General features: G+C 63.4%; 2 protein-coding genes across 3 annotated transcripts; one reads left to right on the top strand and one right to left on the bottom strand.

Moving 5' to 3' along the window:
- Positions 1-2,600: 2,600 nt before the first annotated feature.
- On the bottom strand, positions 2,601-9,303 carry LOC111148697 (tRNA methyltransferase 61A). Of its 2 annotated transcripts, XM_022505491.1 has the most exons (4): positions 9,239-9,303; positions 8,387-8,746; positions 5,743-6,009; positions 2,601-3,833 (listed from the first exon to the last, which is right to left on the bottom strand). In XM_022505491.1, the coding sequence occupies exons 2-4, from the start codon at positions 8,715-8,717 to the stop codon at positions 3,574-3,576; spliced, it is 858 nt and encodes a 285-aa protein (XP_022361199.1). In that variant the 5' UTR covers positions 8,718-8,746; positions 9,239-9,303; the 3' UTR covers positions 2,601-3,573. The 2 variants fall into 2 exon arrangements, with proteins under 2 accessions (XP_022361199.1, XP_022361197.1); XM_022505489.1 differs by lacking the exon at positions 9,239-9,303 and having other exon boundaries at positions 8,387-9,104.
- A 6,604-nt stretch (positions 9,304-15,907) lies between these two features.
- On the top strand, positions 15,908-19,097 carry LOC111148643 (creatine kinase B). The gene is made up of 8 exons (XM_022505394.1): positions 15,908-15,961; positions 16,262-16,478; positions 16,680-16,834; positions 16,908-17,040; positions 17,283-17,454; positions 18,118-18,241; positions 18,435-18,624; positions 18,710-19,097. The coding sequence occupies exons 2-8, from the start codon at positions 16,286-16,288 to the stop codon at positions 18,886-18,888; spliced, it is 1,146 nt and encodes a 381-aa protein (XP_022361102.1). The 5' UTR covers positions 15,908-15,961; positions 16,262-16,285; the 3' UTR covers positions 18,889-19,097.
- The last annotated feature ends 2,489 nt before the right edge of the window (positions 19,098-21,586 follow it).

The following is a 21,586-nucleotide window of genomic DNA, read 5'->3' as shown; positions in this document are numbered from 1 at the left end:
GGTTCCCATCCCCAAGGACAGGCTGGGCTGCCCCGAATTTCTGGGTCCTCAGCGCCAGGAGGGGCGTGGTCCCCACTTGCTGGGCGGGAGCACCCCGTGAGAGGCTGGCAAGGAGGGCAAGGTTCTGAGAATCGGGCACTATCAGCCCCCACCTGCACACTCCCTCCTGGGGGCATCAAGAGCTAAGACCTCCAGCAAGGCTGACCCAGGTACCCTCACACCTGAGGCCCCGCCTGGAGGCAGGGCCATCCCCAGGCTGCCCCATGAGCCCAGAAGCCTTTCGGCAGAGTGGGACACTGTGTCTGGGCGGTTGGCCTGTGCTTGGAGCAGCCTTGCAAACGGGGCAGGCAGCTCCCAGGCCGGAGGAGGTGTCCTGGACACCTAGTGAAGCGCCCCACCAGCACTTCCCATCTTGCTCTTGCTGGCCTGCATGCTGGTCTCCTGCCCCAGGCCTGCCCGCTCTCACCTGGCAAGGCCTCCTGCTTTGCCTCCTCCAATGTCCACCCACCCTTCCAGCCCCTGCATGGCTGTCACCTCTTCTGAGGAGTCTTCCAGGATTACAGCAGAGATTTCTCTCCCCTTTGGCCTCTGTGGTCACAACCTAGGGGACCACACAGGGTGGGAGAGGATCCCTGGTGGGCAGGCAGAAGCTGGAGGTCTGCATCCCAACGACTCTCATTTCCTCTGGGCCTCAATTTCTCCACACGTGCAGTGAGCTAGGGTGGGGCAGGAACAGCATCATCTCCCTGGGCCTGGGGTCCCACTGAGCCTGCCTGCCCTTGCTTCCACATGTCAGAGGCAGGGAGCCCACATTCCTTGGAAGACAGGGTTAGGGGTTCGACGGGGAGAGGGGGGAAGGTTGGTGGGCCACAGATCTAGAGTAGGGGTGGGGGGCAGGTGTGGGGAAGTCCACCTGCTGTCCTGTCTTCATGGAACAAACAGCCCTTCCTTGTCACACTGCTAGACAGGGGCCTGCATCCACCCAGTGCCTGTCGGAAATTCAGGCTCAGTCCCAGAATCCTCGCCGCCCCAGGGGTTCCTGCTGGGGGAGGTGAGCCCCTCACAGGTAGGGAAGGCAAAGCATGGCAAAGGCTTGGGTAGCACACACCAGGGCTAACGAGGGCAAGGCGGGGGGCCTTCCTGGGGGAAGCGGCTGGAACCAGCCTCCATGGAGGCCGAAGCTGACTCTAATCTTGACCATAGGGCAGGAGCCTGGGCTGGGGCCCAGGGACTGGGTGAGCCAGGGGCTCTGGGCCTTCGGGGGGGCGGGGGGGACGGGGCAGCAGTAGAGGCAGCAGGATGTGTCACAGGGTGAGTACAGGAATTTCCAGGAAAAACGGAGTGTCACAGAGAGCATCTGGGTGAATCCTCACCCTGTGACCAGCCCCATGCCGCTGACTTGCAGAGGTGAGGACACAGACCTGCAGACTCACTTGCCACCGGCGCTAGTGGTGCCTCTGGACCCAGGACCCCCTTCTGCAGAACCGAGGCACACTCACCTGGGATCGCAGTCTGGGAGATGCGGGAGAATGCTGGGGCAGCCTGAGGCTGGTGGTGGGAGGCACGAGACACCGGAGTGGGTCTCAAAGGGTGCACAGGCGTTCCTGGGGGACTCAGGGCCACATGGAGCTCCAGGCTGAAGCTGAATGGGGCCTGGATGGTTACCTGGGGCGAGGCTGATGCCCAGGGGCTTGTGTAGGGCCTGGAAGCACAGCTGAGGGGCCGGAGGGCCCCCCGGACTTCGGAGCTGCCCTGGGCCAGGTGTGAGGGTCTCCTGACCCCAATCCTCTAGCTCCCACAGGCCCAGGGATGCCCAGGGCAGTAGTCTAGGCTGCCATCCTCAGCCCCACGTGGAAGGAGGATGCTTGGGCAGGTCCACTCGCTCTGCAGAGCATGGAGGGTTATGACCTGGGGCGGGGGTCTCACCCAGCTTTCTTCAAGGCCATCGCAAGGCACAGGTCCCTCCCCCGTCCCCCAAGCTAGGCATTTGCTCAGAGGTCAGGACGAGTCCTGGGAGGAAAGTAAGAACACTGGGTTGGTGGTTCCAGGGCCCCAGAGGAACTCTGATGGGACTCAGGTCCTGTCAGGAGCCTGGGCAGGAGAGGGGAGGCCCCCCAGGAGCCCAGTCCTCCAGCAGGCCCACCCCACCTGGCACCTTTGCAAGGACTCACAGGCCTGGGTGTGGCCTGGGGCTGGAAGGGCAGGCCTGTTTTTGGAGGGGGGGGGGGGTCCTTCTTGAGTTCTAGGCCCTTCCAAAAGCAAAAGGGGGGGTCCATGCTGTAAATGCCACGCCAGGCCGGGCTGTGAAGGGAGGGTCCAGTGCTCTGGGACACAGAGACAGACGCGCGTGCGTGCACACACACACACACACACACACACACAGGCAGACCCCCCCTTCCCCCCACTAGGACAAGTGGCCCTTTCTGCAGCCGAGTGGAGGTGGCCACACACTTGCCCCTTTGTCCATCACGTCCCAGGCTGCTGTCTGACAGGGGAGGAAGCAGCGGGGGCCAGGGCTGTGTGTGGGGAGGTCCAGCCTGGAACTGGCTCTGGGGAACAAGGGTCTGGCGTGAGGGTCACCGAAGAGACCAGTGAGCATGGCCGAGGCAACAGTGTTTATTTCCAGCCCCCCTGCCAGCACGTTCCCTGGGGCTCTTGTCCTAATGGGGGAAAATGGAAGCTCTGGAGGACCGGGGAGGCCGAGGGCAGACACTCAGGCCCTTCATGCAACTGAGGCAGGCGGGGATGCCAGCCGCTCGGCCCAGAGCTGGCGGCCAGGGCCGCTGCCCTCCGTCCTGGATGCGCCCCCCGTGCCCCCGGCACTCCTGTGAGGGGCAGAGGCACCCAAGCAGCCCCGGGGCTGGCCAGCCGGGGTTCCAACAGCTCTGAGAGGGCCGGGCGGGATACCTGAGGCACTTCACCGTCCCCCTCAGGGTCCTGGCCGCGTGGACGCTGTTCTCACCAACACGCCAGGGCTCTGGCTGGACTGGGGCCACGGAAGACACTTCCAGCAGCGAGAGAAGCGCGGCAGACGGGCAGGGCTGTCCAGGGCCCCCTCCCTTCCATGGGAGGGGGTACAGGGCACCCCCACTTGGCCTGCATGGCACCTCACGGGGACAGGGATGGGGGTGTGCTCAGGCCTGAGGCCACCGAGAAAGCCCACCTCTCCCGCCCCAAGCCAGGCACCATCAGCTCTGGGAGCCCCCAGCCCCAGCGGTCCTCCTCCTCCTGGCTCCGGCCCCACTCCCTGCCAGTTTGGGCCTACCTGGGAAGTGGTCAGACCCGGGCCCCACCACCTACAGCCCTTGGCCTCAACAGCCAGAAGAGCAGGTGACAACAGAGACTCTGTAGCAAGAGAGCAGCAGCGGGGGGCGGGGGGGTGCAGCAGGGCGATGGGCTGGAGGCTTTCCTCAACAGAGAGGTTGCCGGGAGGGGACCAGGCTGCGCAGGCTGTGGGAGGCCCCGCCCTGCCTGCCGCAGGCCCATGGTCCGTCTAAAGGCAGGCCCAGTAGGCTCACCGACCATATAAGGCGGCCTGTGGCCAGCTCCCCGCAGCTCCTGGAGGGAGGCCCACTAGCCTGGGGTCTTGGTGGCGAAGGTCAGGTAGCCCGTGTGGCCCACGGCCTCCTTCATGGGCGTCCCGCTGCGGAAGGGGTGCACGTTGGGGTGCGGGTGGGCCCCCAGGTCGGGCGCAGGCAGGCTGACCGTGCGCACGTTGAACACCTGCGGCAGGACCTCCAGCGTGCTGAGCTCCGAGAAGCCGTGGGCGGCCAGCGCCTGGCAGGTCCGTTGCACTTGCTCGATGCACGGCGAGAAGGAGCAGAAGCGCCCACCTGTGGGGAGCCGGGCTCGGGGTTGGAGGGCTGGGGGTGGCAGGGCGGAGGCCGGGCCCCCCACTGTCCCTGGGGGCAGCGGGGGGGGGGCCGGCGTGGGTCCAGACCGCGGTGGGGCCGGAGCTCCCCTGGAGTCGCGTGGAAGGGACCGCTTAGACGGAGCCCACGACCCTGATTCCATCTGGACTTGGGCACCACTACCCTCCACTTCCACAAGGAAGCCGAGGCCTGGGGCCAGGACGAACCACCCGTCAGGGCTCAGGGCAGAACCTCCGCCTGGCAGCTGCCAGATTACCCCACCCAGAACAGCTCCAGCCATGCAGGGCGGCAGCGGCGGGGGAAGGGGTTCACAGGCGGGGGGAGCTGCTGCTGTCACAGGAAATTAGAGGCTGTCACCTGCTCGGGGGAACAGGAGCCTGACGGCCGAGGATGACAGGGTGCAGGCGGGAGCTGACAGCCCCTTCCTGCCACCTCCCGCCAGGGCCCACCCGCAGTGTCCCTCAGCCTGGCCCGGGGCCAGCCCACATCCCTGTCCTAGCAGGGAGGGTGTGGGGAAGCTGCAGCGGGGACAGGGACGTGGCCGGGTGAGTCCTCAAATGGCCCCGAGGACTGGTCACCTCAGCCACACCTAGGGACAGAGACCCCCCCAGACAGTTCTTCAAGAAGGTGTGGGCCTGGAGGAGGGACGAGCAGTCTGAAGCCAACCCAGGGAGGGCGCAGGGTCATCCCCAAGAAGGGACCCGACCCCATGCGTACTGCCAGGAAAAGAGGCCCCACCAGGCGAGGGCCCAAGCCTGCTGGATATAGCCCAAGTTCCACAGAGCCCGGGGACGGCCCTTCGTGGGGGTCTGCACAGAGCAGGCAGGGGAGCCACTGGAAAATGCAAGGCCCACAAGTAAGTTGGGAGCCTCTGGGACCAAAAAGATCAGACACAGCAAGAGCCCAAAGGAGGGAGCTTAGAGGAGCATGGGGGATGGGGATGATAGATGGCATGGCTCCCCCAGAGCCAGCCACCAGGAAGGAAGCTTCGTGACAAGAAGGCCAGGAGTGTGACACCCTGGGCTCGGCCCAGGCTGGGTGGCTGGCTCCAGCCTCCGTGGGACTTGGACCCGGGGCTGTGGTGCCTGGGGGCAGAGCTGGAAGGCGTGGAGGTGTGGGGAAGTGGGGCCCACCTTGGCAAAACCCAGGGGCACAACAGGGGCCCCCCGGGAGCCGCTGCCGGAGCCTCTCACTTGCGAAGCCGCGCCTTGGCACCTCTTTCGGAGGGGACGGCCCTTCCCCGGGCGCGCCCCGGGCTCCCTCCCTCCCCTCCCGGCTGCACTACTCAGCAGGGAGAAGGGAAGAGGCCCTGCCTGGGCTGGCTCCTTCTCCAGAAAAGGGAAAAACCCAGGGCCTCACCAGCTCCTCCCTGGCAAAGAGCCAACTTTCCCGCCTCCTTCCCACCTCCTTCCCGCCTCCACATCCAGCATCTGCCCTAAAAGGGGCCGTTAGCGGGCTTGTGGCTGGGGGGAAGGGAGACCGCTGGCAAGGGCTGGGGTCAGGGGCTGACCTCCAACCCTGAAATGTACCCTGGCATGGGCCCCACGTCTCACCGAGGTGGAGCTGCCACAGTCCCCAGCGAAAGCAGACATCACTCAAGTCCGGGTGAGAGCGGGACAAGGCCAAGGAACAGGGGGTCAGCTGGGGCCGCCTTCTCCCCGGACCCTACTCCTCCCAACCTCCCCCTCTCATGGGGTGACCTCCCTGTTGAGTCCTCCGCCAGCCTGATCCACCCCTACTTCGCGCCAAAAGGGGCCCTGGCCTGGCCAGGCTGTGTGGCCTGGTGGTTTCTGACCCCTCTGGGCTTCAGATGACCCAAGGCCCAGCCCAGGAGCTTAGCCCCAGGGCCACACCAGAACCCTCACTGTACCTTCCACCTTGAGGGCGTCCCAGGCATGGCCCACGGCCTCCCAAGGAGATGGGATGTCCAGGAAAACCGCGTCTGCCACCTGGCTCACGCCGAAGCCACTGTGGCACACGTCGTGGTTGCGCACCGTCACCCAGCGGCCCACCCGATGCTCCTGGAACTCCTCCCGGGCCTTCTCTGCCCGCTGCTGGTGGAACTCCACCGTGTGCAGGTGGCCCGTGGGCGCGATGGTGCGGATGATGGCGTGGGACACAGAGCCGCTGCCAGTGCCTGATGGGATGGGACGGGACGCATGTCAGGCGGGCCTGCTGGGGACACTCGAAAGAACTCCACCCTCACCCTGGAAAGACCCACACAGGCCCCACGGGGACAGACGATCCCAGTTACTTGGTGGCATCGCTCCCAGAGCTGCCCGTCAGGTCCCGGCCGCCTAGGGTCTGGTTAGCTGGGGCTGCACCAGGGCTGGGTGGGGACAGGAGCTGGGGTTTACTTCCTGAGTCCGCCTTGGACCTGGGGGCAGGGGAGAGTGGCAGCCCTGCCCAATCCCACGCCAGAGGCCCCACAGGGTCTGGACAGAGTAGATGGGGCAGTGCGGGCCTGTCCCCTACCCTCCACCCGGTGGCTGGTCCCGAGCCCCTTCCCCCCAGCTCCTGGCCCGCTAAGGCTGCCCATCCCTCTTCCCCTCACCCGCCTCCACCACACAGGGGCAGCCCTGTCCTCCTCCCCACGGCCTCACGGCAATGAGCTGGGACATGGTAACCACCCGGCCACACGGCGCCGGTCTTCTGCGTCCTCGTCCCCTGCTTCTCTTCCGCCTGTTCTGGCCACTCCTCAGCCGCCTTCAGCTGCCCCTCAGCTTGGACGTCCCACCTGGCAGCCCCCCGCGGGGCCACGGCCGCGCCCCCGCAATGACCGCCGCTCCCCTGCGGTTTCAGACGCTAGCCTTGATGAACACGCCACGATGCCATGTCCCTGCACTCCGGACTCCTACCTAGTGTCCAGTGCACACGCATCCCCCACCCCTGCCCCAGACAGCTGACCGGCACTCAGCAGGAACAAGAGCAAAGCTGGGCCCGCTCCTATCCCAAACCCCTCCCTGCCAGGCCTTCCCCAGCCTAGTCAAAGGCACCCAGAGCTCAGCCAGACACCCCAGAAGCGCCCTCGATGCCCCTCTCCACCCTGCACTCAACCCACTAGTAACTCGTGTCTCCCCCCACTCCCACCCTGCCACCCCGTTGCCTGGGGTGACCACCACCAGCTGGCCCGGCCGCCTTCTATCCTGCCTCAAACACAGCAGAGGGTCTCTTCACCTCAGTCACACCTGCCTTCTCCACCCCACACCAAGCAGAGTCGAACCCCTAATGGCTCTCTGAGCTGTGCCTGTTTCCTCCTGACCTCAATGCCTGCTCTGGCCACTGGGGCCTCCTTGCTGGGCCCGCACTTTGCATGGCTCGCCCTTGGGGAGACGCTCTCCCTCGGCTCTTGGCAGTGCCTCCTCCTCATCATTCCCAGCTGAACATCTTGTCAGAAGTTTTCCCTGACCAACCCAGCTGGAGGGACCCCTGGGAGTCGCCCTCAAACGTGCGGCCTTACGGCAATCAACTCAGCACCGAAATGGTGACACTGGGCTGACTCCCTGCTCGGGGAAGCAGAAACCCAGCCTGTGCTACTCAGGGCCGGACCCACCGTTCCTAGACCAGGAGCCTGCACAGCAGAGCCCAGAAGCATGCCCACCGCACACACGGTAGCAGGGGGTGGCGCCGTCTTGCAGTCCTGCTGTCCTGCCGCCACCCCCACCCCAGGTCCCTGCGGATGAGCAGCTGGCCTCTGCCCAGCCCCTGCCCACCCTCTGACCTACAGCCCAGGTCTGTGCCTGACCCTTCCCACTTCAGTGTTTGGCTGGGCAACAGGAATCATCCAATTGTCCACATGCAGAAGGGCGAGATGGCCTCGAGTCCTCAGAAAGTTGGAAAGTTGGTGGAAACTTCGTGACCTTGGAGCCCAGCTGCGCAGCCCATGACGAACACGCTGGAAATCTAGGTGCACACGTGCCTGGGGAGTTCTTGGCTGGGGTGTGTGCTTCAATCTCCGTCCTAGCTGGCCCCACTGCCCATGTGTGTGTATGTGCGTGTGAGGGCCAGGACGGACCTCAGGCCCTGGACTCCATACAGTGCTGCCGGCCGAGGAGGAGCTTGAGACAGTCGCCCTACCTACAGTGAGCACCTCAGAGCAGCTCTGGCCCCCTCCGGGAAGGGGTGGTCAGGGACTGCTAGGCCAAGCGCTCTCTGCCCTTCTGCCAGCACAGAGGTAGGGAACGGCAGTCGGCAGCCAGGCCAGAGCCGAGCGGCACTCTGGCCCTGCCCCACCAAGGCAGGCAGGGTCCTCACTGAACACCAGCTCCTGGCGGGGGAAAGCGCTGGTCCTGCACCATCAACTCTCATTCAGGTCACAGTGCCAGCCTCCTAACCAGTTCCACCGAGTCTCACTCCCTGCAGTCAGCCCCCCAGAGACCTCCTGCAAGAGAGAGGCTGAGCACCCGTGCCCGTCCTCAGGAAGGGCAAGCTGGAGGCTGTCTCGATGCTGGGTCGGATCTCCATCTTCACGTCACTTTTCCAGAAATAGAACTGAGGTAGCCCAAAGAACTCACCGGATTCACAGACCACAGAGCCAGGCCGGAGCTCCAGCATCATGGTGAGCAGAGCAATGTCAGTGGAGTAGAGGATCTGCGTGCGGTGCGGCAGGTTCAGGGTCCAGAGCTCAGGCGTGGGGTGCAGCACATATACCCAGCCACCTCGGCCACAGGTCACCTTGGAGCCGAAGGGGCGGCCGATGAGGTCTACCGAGTGCCGCAGGACACCATGCCGGGTCTGGGTCTGTGCCCCACGCTGCACACGCACTGCTACCATTGCACCATGGCCCAGCGACAGGATGGCCGTATCACCCTCTTTGATCAGCTCCTCATAGGCCACGAAGCTCATAGTGTTGCTATCGGGCAGGTGCCTGGGACCTGGGAGGAAGCGTGTCGACATGAGTGCGGAAAGGTGCCAGGAGGGTGCACCTGGAATCTGGGCGGAGGGCTGTGAGGCCCAGAGCCCCGCGGTGCGAGTGGGGCGGCTGCCTCGGTCCCTGGCTGTACCCTGGCTGGACAGGTTAAACCCTCCTCGGTCTGGGTCACGAGACACAAGTCACCAGCCCTAATCACAGAGGGAGAAACGGAAGCGGGGCCAAGGCGGAGGACGGGCCCAAGATTTCCCACCAAGCAAGGACCGGAGCCCAGACGACTGGCTCCCATGCTCCAGGGGCGAGATGAGGGCCAGGCCACCAGCGGGGCAGCGGCCGCTGGTCTGCGCTATCACCTCCATGCCGGGCTCCATTCCGCGAAGCCCCCCTCCCTAGTCTTCCCCCAAACGGGCTTCCAGGGGGATGCAGGAGCGGTAAGGGCCCCCCGGAAGGGGTCGGGGTGCACCGGGCCGGGGGGGGGGACCGCGCGCAGTCTCACCCGCCTCGCGCGGCGGGGCCCGCTCCCGGACGCTCCGCACGTGCTGCCGCGAGAGCGGCTCTACACTTCCGGCTACGGCCCGGCGCCCGCCGATGGCGTCACGGCGCCCCGCCCCGCCCCGCCCCGCCCCGCCCCCCGCGCGGGATGCCGGGACCCGCGGGCAGCCCCGCCCGGCAGCGGAGCGCGCCTCCTGGGCGCCTTTCGGCTCGCTGCGGCTTCCCTGTTTACACAAGCTCGCGCGGGGGAGACTCTGGGGGCTGCAGTCCCCGCGGCCGGGCTGCTGTGGGCGGGCACCGGGGCTGGGCTTCCCGGCAAGGCCGGCCCTCGCTAGCTGCCCAGGCGCGTCGAGGCGCTTTGCCTTGGCCGTGGTGCCCGCGGGACCGCTCTGGGAGCCCCTCAGACCGGGCCCCGGGGTGGACGCCGGATAGTGAAGTTGCAGACCGGTGGATTGTCCGGGAAGGCGTCCAGACGGCCTTAGGCCGGGCCCGGGCTCCCCTGCGGGCACGTCCTCCACTACAGGGAAGCCGTGGGGCAGGGGCAGGTCGGTGGTGCCGAGATGCAGGAGCTGGGTTCACGCTGGGGTCGGGGAGGCCCAGGTGAGCGGCCTGAGCTGGGGGCTGGGCAGCGGGAAGGCAAGGGCCAGAAAAGGGAAGCGCAGCCCTGCTCTGTCTCAGCCCGGCTGACTCAGAGCCAGCTCCTCGGTGCACAGTGTGGGGGAAGGGAAGGACGACAGGGATGTGGGACGCCTTCCATCTCCCAGCTTCCAGCAACCAGGCCTTGTCCTGTTGGCCCTGGGGACCTGAAAGGGATAGAGACTCTCCCGCCGACCCCTGCTACCCAGAGGCTGAGTCAGGGCCTAAACCAGGGCCAGCTAGCAATGACCCTCGGCCACACTCCGGGCCCACATAGCTCCTGCCTGGCAAAATGGGAGTGGCCAGGCCTGCCAGAGGGTCTGTGGCCCTTGCCATGGGTCCCACAGAATCCATGGTGGAAACCCCAGCCTAGCCTCAAGTCCACCGCCCCCAGCCTGCCCCCACCATGCCTCTGCCCTGGCTGGACTGGGTCTGGGAACCTCCCTTGGAAGGGGTAAAAAGTTAAGGGGACTTAGGTGGCCTCCCATTCCCCGTGGGTTCATGTTCCTCTGGGACCAGCACTCTGGCCACCAGGTGCCTGTGTGGCTCATCACGACCTCCCTGCCTCTTGCTCCCAGCACTGAGAGGAGCCGCCTCTCTTCCAGGTGATCTTTGCTCCTTTGGTGATGCACCTGCCTGAGTCACCACCTAATCGCTCCCCTGGGAGATGTCAACGTTCCACTTCTGGGGGTTCCTCTTCCCCAACCTCTCAGCTGCAGTATGGAGCTGGGGCTACGCGCCTACTAAGTCTAAATTAGGACTTGGTGACTCGGTCGTGGTTTCCTGTGGCCTCAACTTCCCACTTGCCTCTGTCCGTAACTGGCTGGCCCAGCTCCTCCAGTGTCCTTCTTCCAGGCAGCCTACCCAGAGTTGCCCATCTGTCCCATCCATGCCTGCCCCAGCCCTCAGTCTGTGTCCTCAAAGCACAGCTTCCCCCAAGCTCCAGCTGATGACCCAGGTCAGGTGGGCATCTTGCTTTGGACAGAGTTTATCTATTGAGGCTCCACTAACAAGAACTGATTCTATATAAGCCCAGCTAAGTCTCATCATATTAAACTCTCTCCACAATCCTATGGAGCAGGGGGCTGCGTGGGGGGTGTGGATCACTTTACAGATGGGAAAATGCTGACTCAAGAGAGGTTAGGTAGTTGCCTAAGGTCACATAGGCAATGGGTCCACAGTTGGACTGGAATTTACAGCCAGTAAATCTGACTTCAGAGAACCAATGGTAGATCTGAATAAAGGTGAGAGCAGGCAGGAAAAAGACCCTGGAGAAAAGGGTCAGAGTCACTCTGGGGGAAAGGGAGAAGCTGAAGATGCCCACAGGGGGAGGCTGCACCTGGCAGGGACCAAGCTCCTCCCCTCTCTGACTAGCCTAGCCTCCTGCCTCAGAGTGCTTGACCCCAAAGCAGCTCCCACTCCTCTCCGGACCCCAACCAGCTTCCCCTTTGGTTCTTCAGAACTAGGGACAGGGCACAAAGAGGAAGAAATGCTCACCCTGACTTTATTTTATTTTATTTATTATTATTTTTTAAAGATTTTATTCATTTGACAGAGATCACAAGTAGGCAGAGAGGCAGGCAGAGAGGCAGGCAGAGAAAGAGGAGGAAGCAGGCTCCCCGCTAAGCAGAGAGCCCGAGGCAGGGCTCGATCCCAGGACCCTGAGATCATGACCGAGCCGAAGGCAGAGGCTTTAATCCACTGAGCCACCCAGGTGCCCCCCAAAGATTTTATTTTTAAGTAATCTCTACACACAGCATGTGGCTCAAACTCACAACCCCGATATCAAGCTTGCGTGCTCTCCCCACTGAGCCAACGGGGCAGCCATACCCTGACTGCCCTCTGAGGACAGACTCTGAGAATGACCTCTGGTCCCCTGCTGGGCTCTCCCATCTGGCCTACCTGTGCACGCCTACGGCTGCAGCACCATTAGGCGGGCCAAGTCCCACAGAGGAAAAGCTGGGGATTCCACTGAAGCTTCCCTCCCCCTCCAGGGCCAGCTGGTTAATGTGCAACCAGGTGTGCTTTCTGAGGAGCCTGGACCATAAACTGGTTGGGTGATGTCACCCAGCTTCTTGCCCAGAAGCTGCCAAACCGGCTCCTTGGGCCCTGGGGAAAATGGAGGGTCCGCAGGCAAGGGTTAGGCCACTGGGGCAATGTTATTCTAGCTGCGGTGGAGGCTGGCACCACCCAGGCCTCCCCACCCCTTGCTCCTCTGCTCTGGGACCACCCAGGCTCCCAAGCAGCCTCTGCTTGGTAGGGGCCGCCATAACCTTTGGGTCTAAGGGCCTTGAAGATCTCCTCCCCTTCCCCCAGCACAGCTGTCGATCACCCATGCTGTCAATCTAGTCCAGCTGAGGCTTGGCCTGCCCCAGGGGTCCCCAAGATGGGCTCCAGGTTAAGTTAGCCCAGGGCCAGGCACTCCCAGACCACTGAGGGTTTGCTGGACCTCTGACCTGTCTCTCCTGTCTCCCATCTTCTGATCTTCCTTCACTTCTCAGCAGCATGATACAACACCCGTGTCCGAATGCCGAGGACTGCTGGAGACTCCGGCAGGAGGAGCACCGGGGCCTGACCTTGAGCAGGGCAGCCCCAAACCTCTGGACTGCCCCTCTCCAGTGTGGGCCGTGCTCTAGGGAGGAGAGGGAGCAAGACCTTCCGGCCTTCCACCCAGTAGGTCAGGCCCGTAGTGGCCTGAGGGTGGAGAGGGGGTTCTTCTGAGAAGCCCCGAGTTCCACATCCCCACCCCCATGTCTGAAAGCCAAGTCAGCCTCCAGATTTCCAGAAACAGAAACTTGAGCCCATAAGGCTGTGGGGGGATGGGGAGGTGAAGAGGACAACTGCAGATGATTTCTAAAACTGGAGGAAGGGGCTGCCTGGAGCACAGTGAGCAGAAATTCCAGGCTTAAGGGACACCCGCTATCTGGGCAGCCCGGGGCCATTTGCCACTTTGCGTTGGTTTGTTTTAAGTACCTAAGAAAATGCCGACTGGGATAAGAAAATGCCACTGGGAACAGGTCAAAGCATGCTAAGGCGCACGAGGGAAGAGGCAGGAGTCGCACGTGTGCTGAGCGCAGGCACCGCCGGCCGCCGGCACTGCACCCGCTGCGGCGCACGTAGGCAGAGGTGGAGGGACTCGCTCCTCCTCTGGGTTTTTGCGCCAGTGCCCATGCCCCAGAGGCACCAGAGACACTGGGATTCCGCGCGCTGCCTGTGCCCCGCCCCCGCCCAGCAGCACCCATCTCCTCCCCGATCCCGCCAGTATTTCCTTCTGGTTCGTGCGGCGCTTGCTTGGGGCAGCCTTCCCGCAGCGGCGCCACGTTCACCGCGCAGCCCGCAGAGCGCACCGCGCAGCCCTGCAGGGCTGCCGTGAAACACACACACAGCTACGGGCTTCGCCTCCTTTCCTGCGTTATTCGCAGGACAGTGTATGGTGGACATGGACACACAAGCTCCAGTTCACTTTTTTCCCCCTTTTTTTCATTTTTTAAAAAAAGATTTTATTTACTGGGGCGCCTGGGTGGCTCAGTGGGTTAGGCCTCGGCCTTTGGCTCAGGCCATGATCTCGGGGTCCCGGGATCAAGCCCCACATTGGGCTCTCTGCTCAGCGGGGAGCCTGCTTCTCCCTCCTCCTCTGCCCTTCCGCACCACTTGTTCTCTCTCTCAGGTAAACAAACAAATAAATACCTTAAATAAAGATTTGATTTAATTAATTTATTTAAAGAGGCCGCGTGAGTGGGGGAAGGGCAGAGGGCAAGGGAGAGAGACTCTCGAGCCCCCCACGCTGCAGGCACAGAGCCTGTCTTGCTTTGGAGCTTGATCTCACCACCTCAAGGTCATGACCTGAGCTGAAATCAAGAGTCAGATTTAACCCACTGAGCCACCCCGGCGCCCCTTACTCTTCATTTGACCGCACGAAGGAATTGCATTACTCCAAGCTAAGAGCAGACCCCAGATGGTTACATTATGTAAGCCACGAGGTGTCTGAACTTGCGATAAGGGACAGAAGGGAAATTCTACTCGTTGCAAGGAAATCCTCACGTAAGCTTCAGTGAATCAAAAGCACTTAAAACCCATGAAACTGGGGCGCCCAGCTGGCTCAGTCGATGGAGCACGCGACCCTTGATCTCGGGGTTGTGAGTTGGAGCCTCACGTTGTGGGCTGAGATTCCTTAAAAAAAGATGAACAACAACAGCCACAGCCACGCAACTTCCTCTGGTCGTCCTTAGTCAGCCGGGTCTCTGTGAGGAACTGGTGTATGTTTTCGTACTGGTCACCCTGCAGCGGAATTACTTCTCCGTGAGGAACTGGTGTATGTTTTCGTACTGGTCACCCTGCAGCGGAATTACTTCTCCGTATTCTGTGTGCTCGTTGCATCACCGTCGTAGGCAAGCTTCCTCTTAAACACCTTCATTAAGTTCTTTCTCTTGTAATCATTGGTGACCTGGAAGTAGGAAGGGTCTTCCCGCCCTTTCTCTGTTGAATGCTCTTCTGGATGTGACCCTCAGTGCCAGCAGGAAGCAGATCATTACTCTTATTTGCATTAGCAAAGGGTTCAGAAGAGTGGAGGTTCTGAAGGGCAGACATAGGACAGGATCCCTTTTCCTCGGTGGAAATGGCCGACGGAAGGCCTGGGAGAAGGCAGGTGGATCTTCAAGAGGTGAGGGGTTTGAGGGGGAGGGTGCTGAGTCCTTGCTGGCGGCTCAATGCCTAGGGGTCTAACACATTTTTTAAAATAACTGTGTAATACTCCATGCTGGGGACACGCCTTCCTACCCCTGGCCAGTCCCCAAGTGATGGGCATCGAGTTCTATCCAGGCTCATTTGTATGTTTTTCCCACTGCACATCTCTATCCGCAAAGAGAAATGAGACTGTCCTTTGCACAGGCTGGATTCCTAGAAGGGGGACTGCTGGGTCATGGAGTACAAGCATTTTTAATTTTAATAAATACTGCCAAATTACTTTCCAAAAAGGATGTAGCAGTTCACAGTTGAGGCAGTGTGTGAAGGCCTGTCTCTCCACATTCCAGCCCGTAGCCAGCACTGGCTGGTGTCAGTCTTTCACATTTTTGCCATCTGGGTATATTGGGGGCAGCGGAAGGAAGGTATAGTCCTAGTTTTAATTTGGATGACTCTGATTTTTAGTGAGGGGCGGTTTTTGGTTTCGTTTGTTTTTAAATGTCACACATGCTTATTGTTTGTGTTTCCTCCCATCTTTGCCGAGAGTCTCCGGGGGCCTGCCTTTGGGGGTGAGGTGGTGAGATGAACCTGTCCCCGGTGGAAAGGGGCCAAGGCTGGGGTCTGGAGACTCTGAGGCTGTGCAACCCCAGCGGCCTCCCAGGGCCACATTGTTCTCTCATCTACCGGGCAGGGTTGGGCCGGGGGTCTCTGGCTCGGGTCCCCCGGAGTCGGGGGACTTGCCCAAGGTCAAGGTACCGCGGGAGCCACCCCGCTGGACCGCAGCCAGACTGCGCCTCCCGGCGCGCCCTCGCTCTGCACCAACATTGCCCGGGAGATGCCTCCGGGCACCTTGAGGAAGGTCGGCGGCTCCTGGCTGGCTCGGACCGGGCGGGGGTGGGGTGGGGGAGGGTTAGTACCTGCTGCGGGAGCTCGGAACGTTCACGCCTGGACCCTCGTCGTGACCGCCGCGGGCCCTGGCGGGACCGGGGAAGGCCAGAGCCCGGCTGCAGATGAGCCCGAGCGCCTTCAAGTGCCCAGGGGCTCCCCTGCCTCAGTTTCCCGCCCGAGGCAGCGTGGGAGGGAACTTCCTGCACGTCCAAGGGCTTGAGGTTTCGGCCGCGGGGTCCTGGGCGGACGCCGGGCGGGGTGGGCGGGCTGCGCGGGGTCCCGGCGAGGGGACAGCAGGGGTGGGCGGCCTTGGGAGGGTTGTCGGGGGCTGCGGGTGGCGGACAAAGCGGCGGCACCACCCCGCAGCGCGGGCCAATGGAATGAATGGGCTATAAATAGCGGCCAATGGGCGGCCCGCGTCGCGCCCCTTAAGAGCCGCGGGAGCGCGGAGCCGCTGCTGTTCGCCTGCGCCGCGCACGGAGCTGCCGACGGACGGAGAGCCCCTGCCCCGCCCGGCCACCCGGTGAGTGGGCCGGAGGGCGGGCGGAGGCCGCCGGGGCGCTGGGGCGGGGGCGCTGCTGCGCACGAAGGGGCTTGGGGGGCCGCAGAGTCACGCACACCGGGGTCCGCCGCCTGGAGCGCGCGCCGGTGGGGCCTGGGGTCCTGGGCGCTGCAGGAGCGCCCTGCGCGAGCTGCGGACCCCACTGACCTTGGCTGCGTCCCAGGGTGACCAGGAGCCCGGGGAGCGAGGCCCCGGGTGGCCTGCGCGTCCCCGAGGGGCCCGGTGCGCCGGGTCCTCCCTGAACCCCGAATCTCCCCGCAGCTCGTCGCCGCCGCCGCCGCCGCCATGCCCTTCTCCAACAGCCACAACACGTTGAAGCTGCGCTTCCCGGCCGAGGACGAGTTCCCCGACCTCAGCGGCCACAACAACCACATGGCCAAGGTGCTGACCCCCGAGCTGTACGCTGACCTGCGCGCCAAGAGCACGCCAAGCGGCTTCACGCTGGACGACGTCATCCAGACCGGCGTGGACAACCCGGGTACGCGCCCCCTGGTCCCGGGGTCAGGGTGCGGGTTCTGATCCGCAAGAAATAACCGTGGGGCTAGGTTCCAGCGCCTCCCCCAGGACCCCGCTCGGGCTGGGGTTCCGCCGTTCCTCTTCCCGGGCGGAGCTGCAGGGTCCTGACGCGCTCGCTTAGGCCTGGCAGTGACGTCACTGCCCCCATTCCGCGTCCCCGCAGGCCACCCCTACATCATGACCGTGGGCTGCGTGGCAGGCGACGAGGAGTCCTATGACGTGTTCAAGGAGCTCTTTGACCCCATCATTGAGGACCGGCACGGCGGCTACAAGCCCAGCGACGAGCACAAGACCGACCTCAACCCCGACAACCTGCAGGTGCGGGGCGGCCCCAGGTGGCGGGGCGGGCTGGGGAGGGGTCTCCGGGCGCTCACCCCGGCTCCGCCCCCAGGGCGGCGACGACCTGGACCCCAACTACGTGCTGAGCTCGCGGGTGCGCACGGGTCGCAGCATCCGCGGCTTCTGCCTTCCTCCGCACTGCAGCCGCGGGGAGCGCCGCGCCATCGAGAAGCTCGCCGTGGAAGGTAGGGGTCGGGCCGGCCAGCTGCCCCCCCATCCCTGTCCAGGGTATCAGTCACCCCAGTCACCCGAGCCGCCGCTGCCACGCTCTTATCTGCGCGCCGTGTCCGGTTTCCCGGGGGGGACGGAGGCCCAAGGCCCGGCGAGGTCGCGGTCTCGGACCGCCGCCTGGACCGGGCTCACACGAAGCCGCGCGGGCGCGGGGGCCGGGGCCCGTGTGTGTTCTCCTGAGCGTGCCCCTCTGCAGCTTTGTCCAGCCTGGACGGGGACCTGGCCGGCCGCTACTACGCTCTCAAGAGCATGACCGAGGCGGAGCAGCAGCAGCTCATCGACGACCACTTCCTCTTCGATAAGCCCGTGTCGCCCCTGCTGCTGGCGTCGGGCATGGCCCGTGACTGGCCAGACGCCCGCGGTATTTGGTGCGTGTCCCCCTTCCCCTCCCGCGGGTCCCCCTTTCCCCTCCCTTTGGCCCTCCCCCACGCCGCCGCCGAGGAGGAAGAGGGAGGGGCCGCACTCCTGGGACAAGTTTGGTTCCTCCGGGGCCGCCTCGGGCCTCCTCGCAGGTGACCTTGACCGCGCAGGTACGTGAGAGGGACTCCGGCTGGAGGCGGCTCAGGCCTCGGGGGAGCTTAGAAGTGGGCGACGGGTGGCGCTGGCTTCTCTCCTCCACCCTCCTCTTGGGAGCTGGAGCTTCTTGTTTTCTGTCTCCTTTCTCATCCCCTTCCCCGCGGGGACTCCGCCAGGTGCCGGGTTGACGCAGACGCTTCCTAGCGGGGGCTGGGGCTGGGGGAAGCTTAGAGCCTCGGGCCTGCACGGTCTGCGAAGGGCGGTTTCAGCGTCCAGAGACACCACTTCCCTCAGCCCCTGACCTCGCAGGTGGGGCCCTCCGCCCTCCCCCACACCTCAGCCGCGCAGCACAAGACCGGCAGGGTGGGGCGCAGCTCGGGCTTCTGGGTACAGCTGGATTGAGCACCTCAGGGACTTGGAAAGTTCTTGGGGTCTGGGGTCCCTCTAGAGCTTTTTTCTGGATGTGTCCTAAGACCATAGTCCAAGGAGGAGGCTTGACTGTGCCCCTCCCCCAGGCACAATGACAATAAGACCTTCCTGGTGTGGATCAACGAGGAAGACCACCTGCGGGTCATCTCCATGCAGAAAGGGGGCAACATGAAGGAGGTGTTCACTCGCTTCTGCAATGGCCTCACCCAGGTAAGGCCTGACCACCCCCAAGCTGGGTGGGCACAAGTGGGGTTTGGTGCCAGGGAGGGGCCAGGGCCAAGCTCCAGAGCTCAGGCAGGGCGTGGGTGTCCCCCATCGGTCCCCCTGGGCCCTCGAGTCCCAGCTAGTCCCTTGGTGGGGGGCTCTCAGCTAGGGCTCACCTCTCCCACTTCTCTACCTCCAGATTGAAACACTCTTCAAGTCTAAGAATTACGAATTCATGTGGAACCCTCACCTGGGGTACATCCTCACCTGCCCATCCAATCTGGGCACAGGCCTGCGAGCAGGTGTGCACATCAAGCTGCCCCACCTGGGCAAGCATGAGAAGTTCTCGGAGGTGCTCAAGCGGCTGCGGCTTCAGAAACGAGGCACCGGTGAGTGGGGCAGCGGCTGCTGGCAGTCCTCCCTCTGGGGCGCCCCCCCCCCCCGCCACTCCTGCTGACCTGGTCATCTCCCCAGGTGGCGTGGACACAGCTGCCGTGGGGGGCGTCTTCGACGTCTCCAACGCGGACCGCCTGGGCTTCTCGGAGGTGGAGCTGGTGCAGATGGTGGTGGACGGCGTGAAGCTGCTCATCGAGATGGAGCAGCGGCTGGAGCAAGGCCAGGCCATCGACGACCTCGTGCCGGCCCAGAAGTGAGGCCCAGCCCCCACCGCCACCACCACCAGCCCTGCCGCTTCCTAACTTATTACCCGGGCAGTGCCCGCCGTGCACCCCTGATGTTCGCCACTTGGCGGCTGAGCCCTTAGCCTCGCTGTAGAGACTTGTCGCCCTTGGTAGAGTTTATTTTTGTGATGGCTAAGACGTTGCTGATGCTGAAATAAAACTAGGGTTTCGGCCTGCCGTGAGTCTCGGAGTAGTGTGTCCCCTTCCTGCGGCAGATGTGGTGCCCAGAAGCCAGGCTGTGGGGGCCTCCGTCCCGTCCTTTCTGCTTCGCTTTCTCTAAGAAGGGACAGCAGTTGGGAGGCAGTCACCCTGCTGTGCCCCTCCAGTCCTGTTCCGTGAACTCCTCCCTTGCCGCCCTGTCTACTTGGCTTCCTTGCAGGCGTGGGATGGGCTGGTGGGGAGGCGACAGGGAGAGGGAGGAGCTCCTGGGTGGCAGAGCCCCACCCCGAGCGTCTAGGGTCATTTGGGCCCCGGGGGTGGAGCCTGGTACTTAGCTCAGCCCCATCCTGCAGCGAGGGGGAGGTGTGGATGCCGGCTGGGGGGCGGGCAGGAGCCCAGAAAGAACATGCCCCTCCTCCAGTTTCTCTTCCTGTCAGGGTCTCTGCCGCACTCCTGCCCCCTCCAGCACCTACACAGTCTCTCCCCTCAGCTGCCCTTCCTCTTACCTCCGTAGGCTGAACGGGCCTAGCCCTTCAGTTCCTCTCAGAAAGCCCCGGGGCCCCTTGGGAGCCCCCTCCTCCATGCAGCCTCCTCTCTAGGACCTCATGGGATCCCCGTGAGGGGGCCTGGGCAGCAGGGTGGGGGTAGGGGCTGTTTAGGGTAGGGGCTCCTTGGTCTCCGTTTCCCAGCCACTTCACAGCTGCCACTGTCCTCAGCTGATCTTTTCGCTGTGGGGGCCCGGGCTTGGGGAGTAGGAGCGGACCCGGTGAGCCGGCCAGTGGCAGGGCTTGTCCTCTAGCTCCACAGTTCTGTGGACAGCCTGTGCTGCCACCTGCTGGCCAGGGCCACCTCGGACTTGCCCCCCCACCCGAGTTTGGGGCACTTGAACTGCCCCCGCTTTAGGCTAGGAGGCCGTAGCCACCCCTAAGGTTACCCTGCAACTGGGCAGAGAAGCCAGGCGTGGGCCCTGCGCGCTCCGCAGCTGGGCCGGGGCAGTCTGGCTCACCGAAGCCTGGGCTTCCATGTCCTCCACCCTGGGGCCCACAGTGAAGCTCCAGGAGGTGCGTCTTGTCATCTGCCTCTGCCAGGGGAAGGGGCACAGGCACAGAGGCTGGGGGAGTGAACACCTGGGTGGGACGGGGACAGGAGGGGGCAGGGCCCCTGGTGCACATGGTTGGCAGGGATAGGGTCTCTGAACCCATCCTTTGGGTCTGGGGCTGGCCCTTGGTCCCCGCCTTTGCTGACCGGCCTGGGTGCCCATGAGGTACGGCTCCCCTTTTCTTAGTTTCAGTGTCCTCCTCTGGTCCGTGGGGACTGGGCCAGGACAGAGTGTACACCGCAGACTGCGGAGTCCGGTAATTTGGGAGAAAGGGCCCTGAGGAGCACAGGAAGTACGTCCCGCTGGAAGGGCCTTATGCCGGCTGCCCCGGGGGGCCTGTGCCCACGCTCCTCCCAGGCGAAGGCCGTCCCGCTTGCACAGGCTCAGGGATGAGCGATTGCTCCGCTCTACCCTGAGGTGTGTACAGGCCCCTGAGGGCCTGTCAGGCGGGCACTCCGCCTCCTGAGAGGTTTCTATGCTGTCCGGACCGTTGGAGTGGGGCCCACTTCCTTCACTACCAGTGGTTACATAAAATAATGAGCTGGAACCTCCAAACCTGAGCAGGGCTCTCAACAGGACATCCAGGAAGGCCCGGGTGGCAGGCCTGGCTCAGGACTTCCCGCAGGCAGGAAACCTGACCTCCCCAGAGCCCGTCAGGCCCAGCCCCACCCTCCTCACCTGTGCTGCCGCCCCCAGCGCCCGGGCGCTCTCAGGGAGCTGGGCACAGGCGTGCTTGCCATGGGCCCAGGACTACACCTACTTTTATGGGCCGCTTGTTTTATTTCCCCTGTAATTTTCTCTTTGCTTGCTTTTATCCTCATTTTATTTAGTGCTTTGAATGCACTTTTCTAGCTGGTCAGTTCTTTCTGGGACAAAGTGGGGCTTACGGTGCTCTCCCCTCACTGGGGGTACCTCTGCTTGCCAGTCTCTGGACCCTCTGACCGGAGTCCCTACAACCTCCCCCTTTCCTCTGGCTTCCTGAGACCCTTAAACAGGGTGAATTTAATTTTCCTTATGAAATCACAGTCAAACATGGGAAGTCTAAGTACACCCTATCACACCACAATATGGAGAAAACATTCTTTTATTTGCTTCCTGTCTTGGATGGATACCCACCAGTCAGCAGCACTAAGAGCATCTATCCCTGTCCCCCCACCGGGGCCCCCCAGGCAGGGCTTCTCAACTGCACCCACTCACACCAGATAGGTGACTCTTGGGGGGTGGGGGCTTCCCTGGGCACTGTTACCCACCCCCACCCGGTGAGAATGGAAAATACCTGCAGACATGGCCAAACGTAACCTGAGGGCCAAAATCCCCACTTGCCTCTTTGAATAGGAATTAATTTTAAGTAAGCTCTGCATCCAACATGAGGCTTGAACTCACAACCGCAAGACCAAGAGTCACACACTCCAC

Source organism: Enhydra lutris, unplaced genomic scaffold, assembly GCF_002288905.1.
Source record: "Enhydra lutris kenyoni isolate GAN:26980312 unplaced genomic scaffold, ASM228890v2 scaffoldscaffold20, whole genome shotgun sequence".
In the NCBI taxonomy this organism is placed as follows: Eukaryota; Metazoa; Chordata; class Mammalia; order Carnivora; family Mustelidae; genus Enhydra; species Enhydra lutris.
This window is presented reverse-complemented; position numbering and strand designations above follow the sequence as displayed.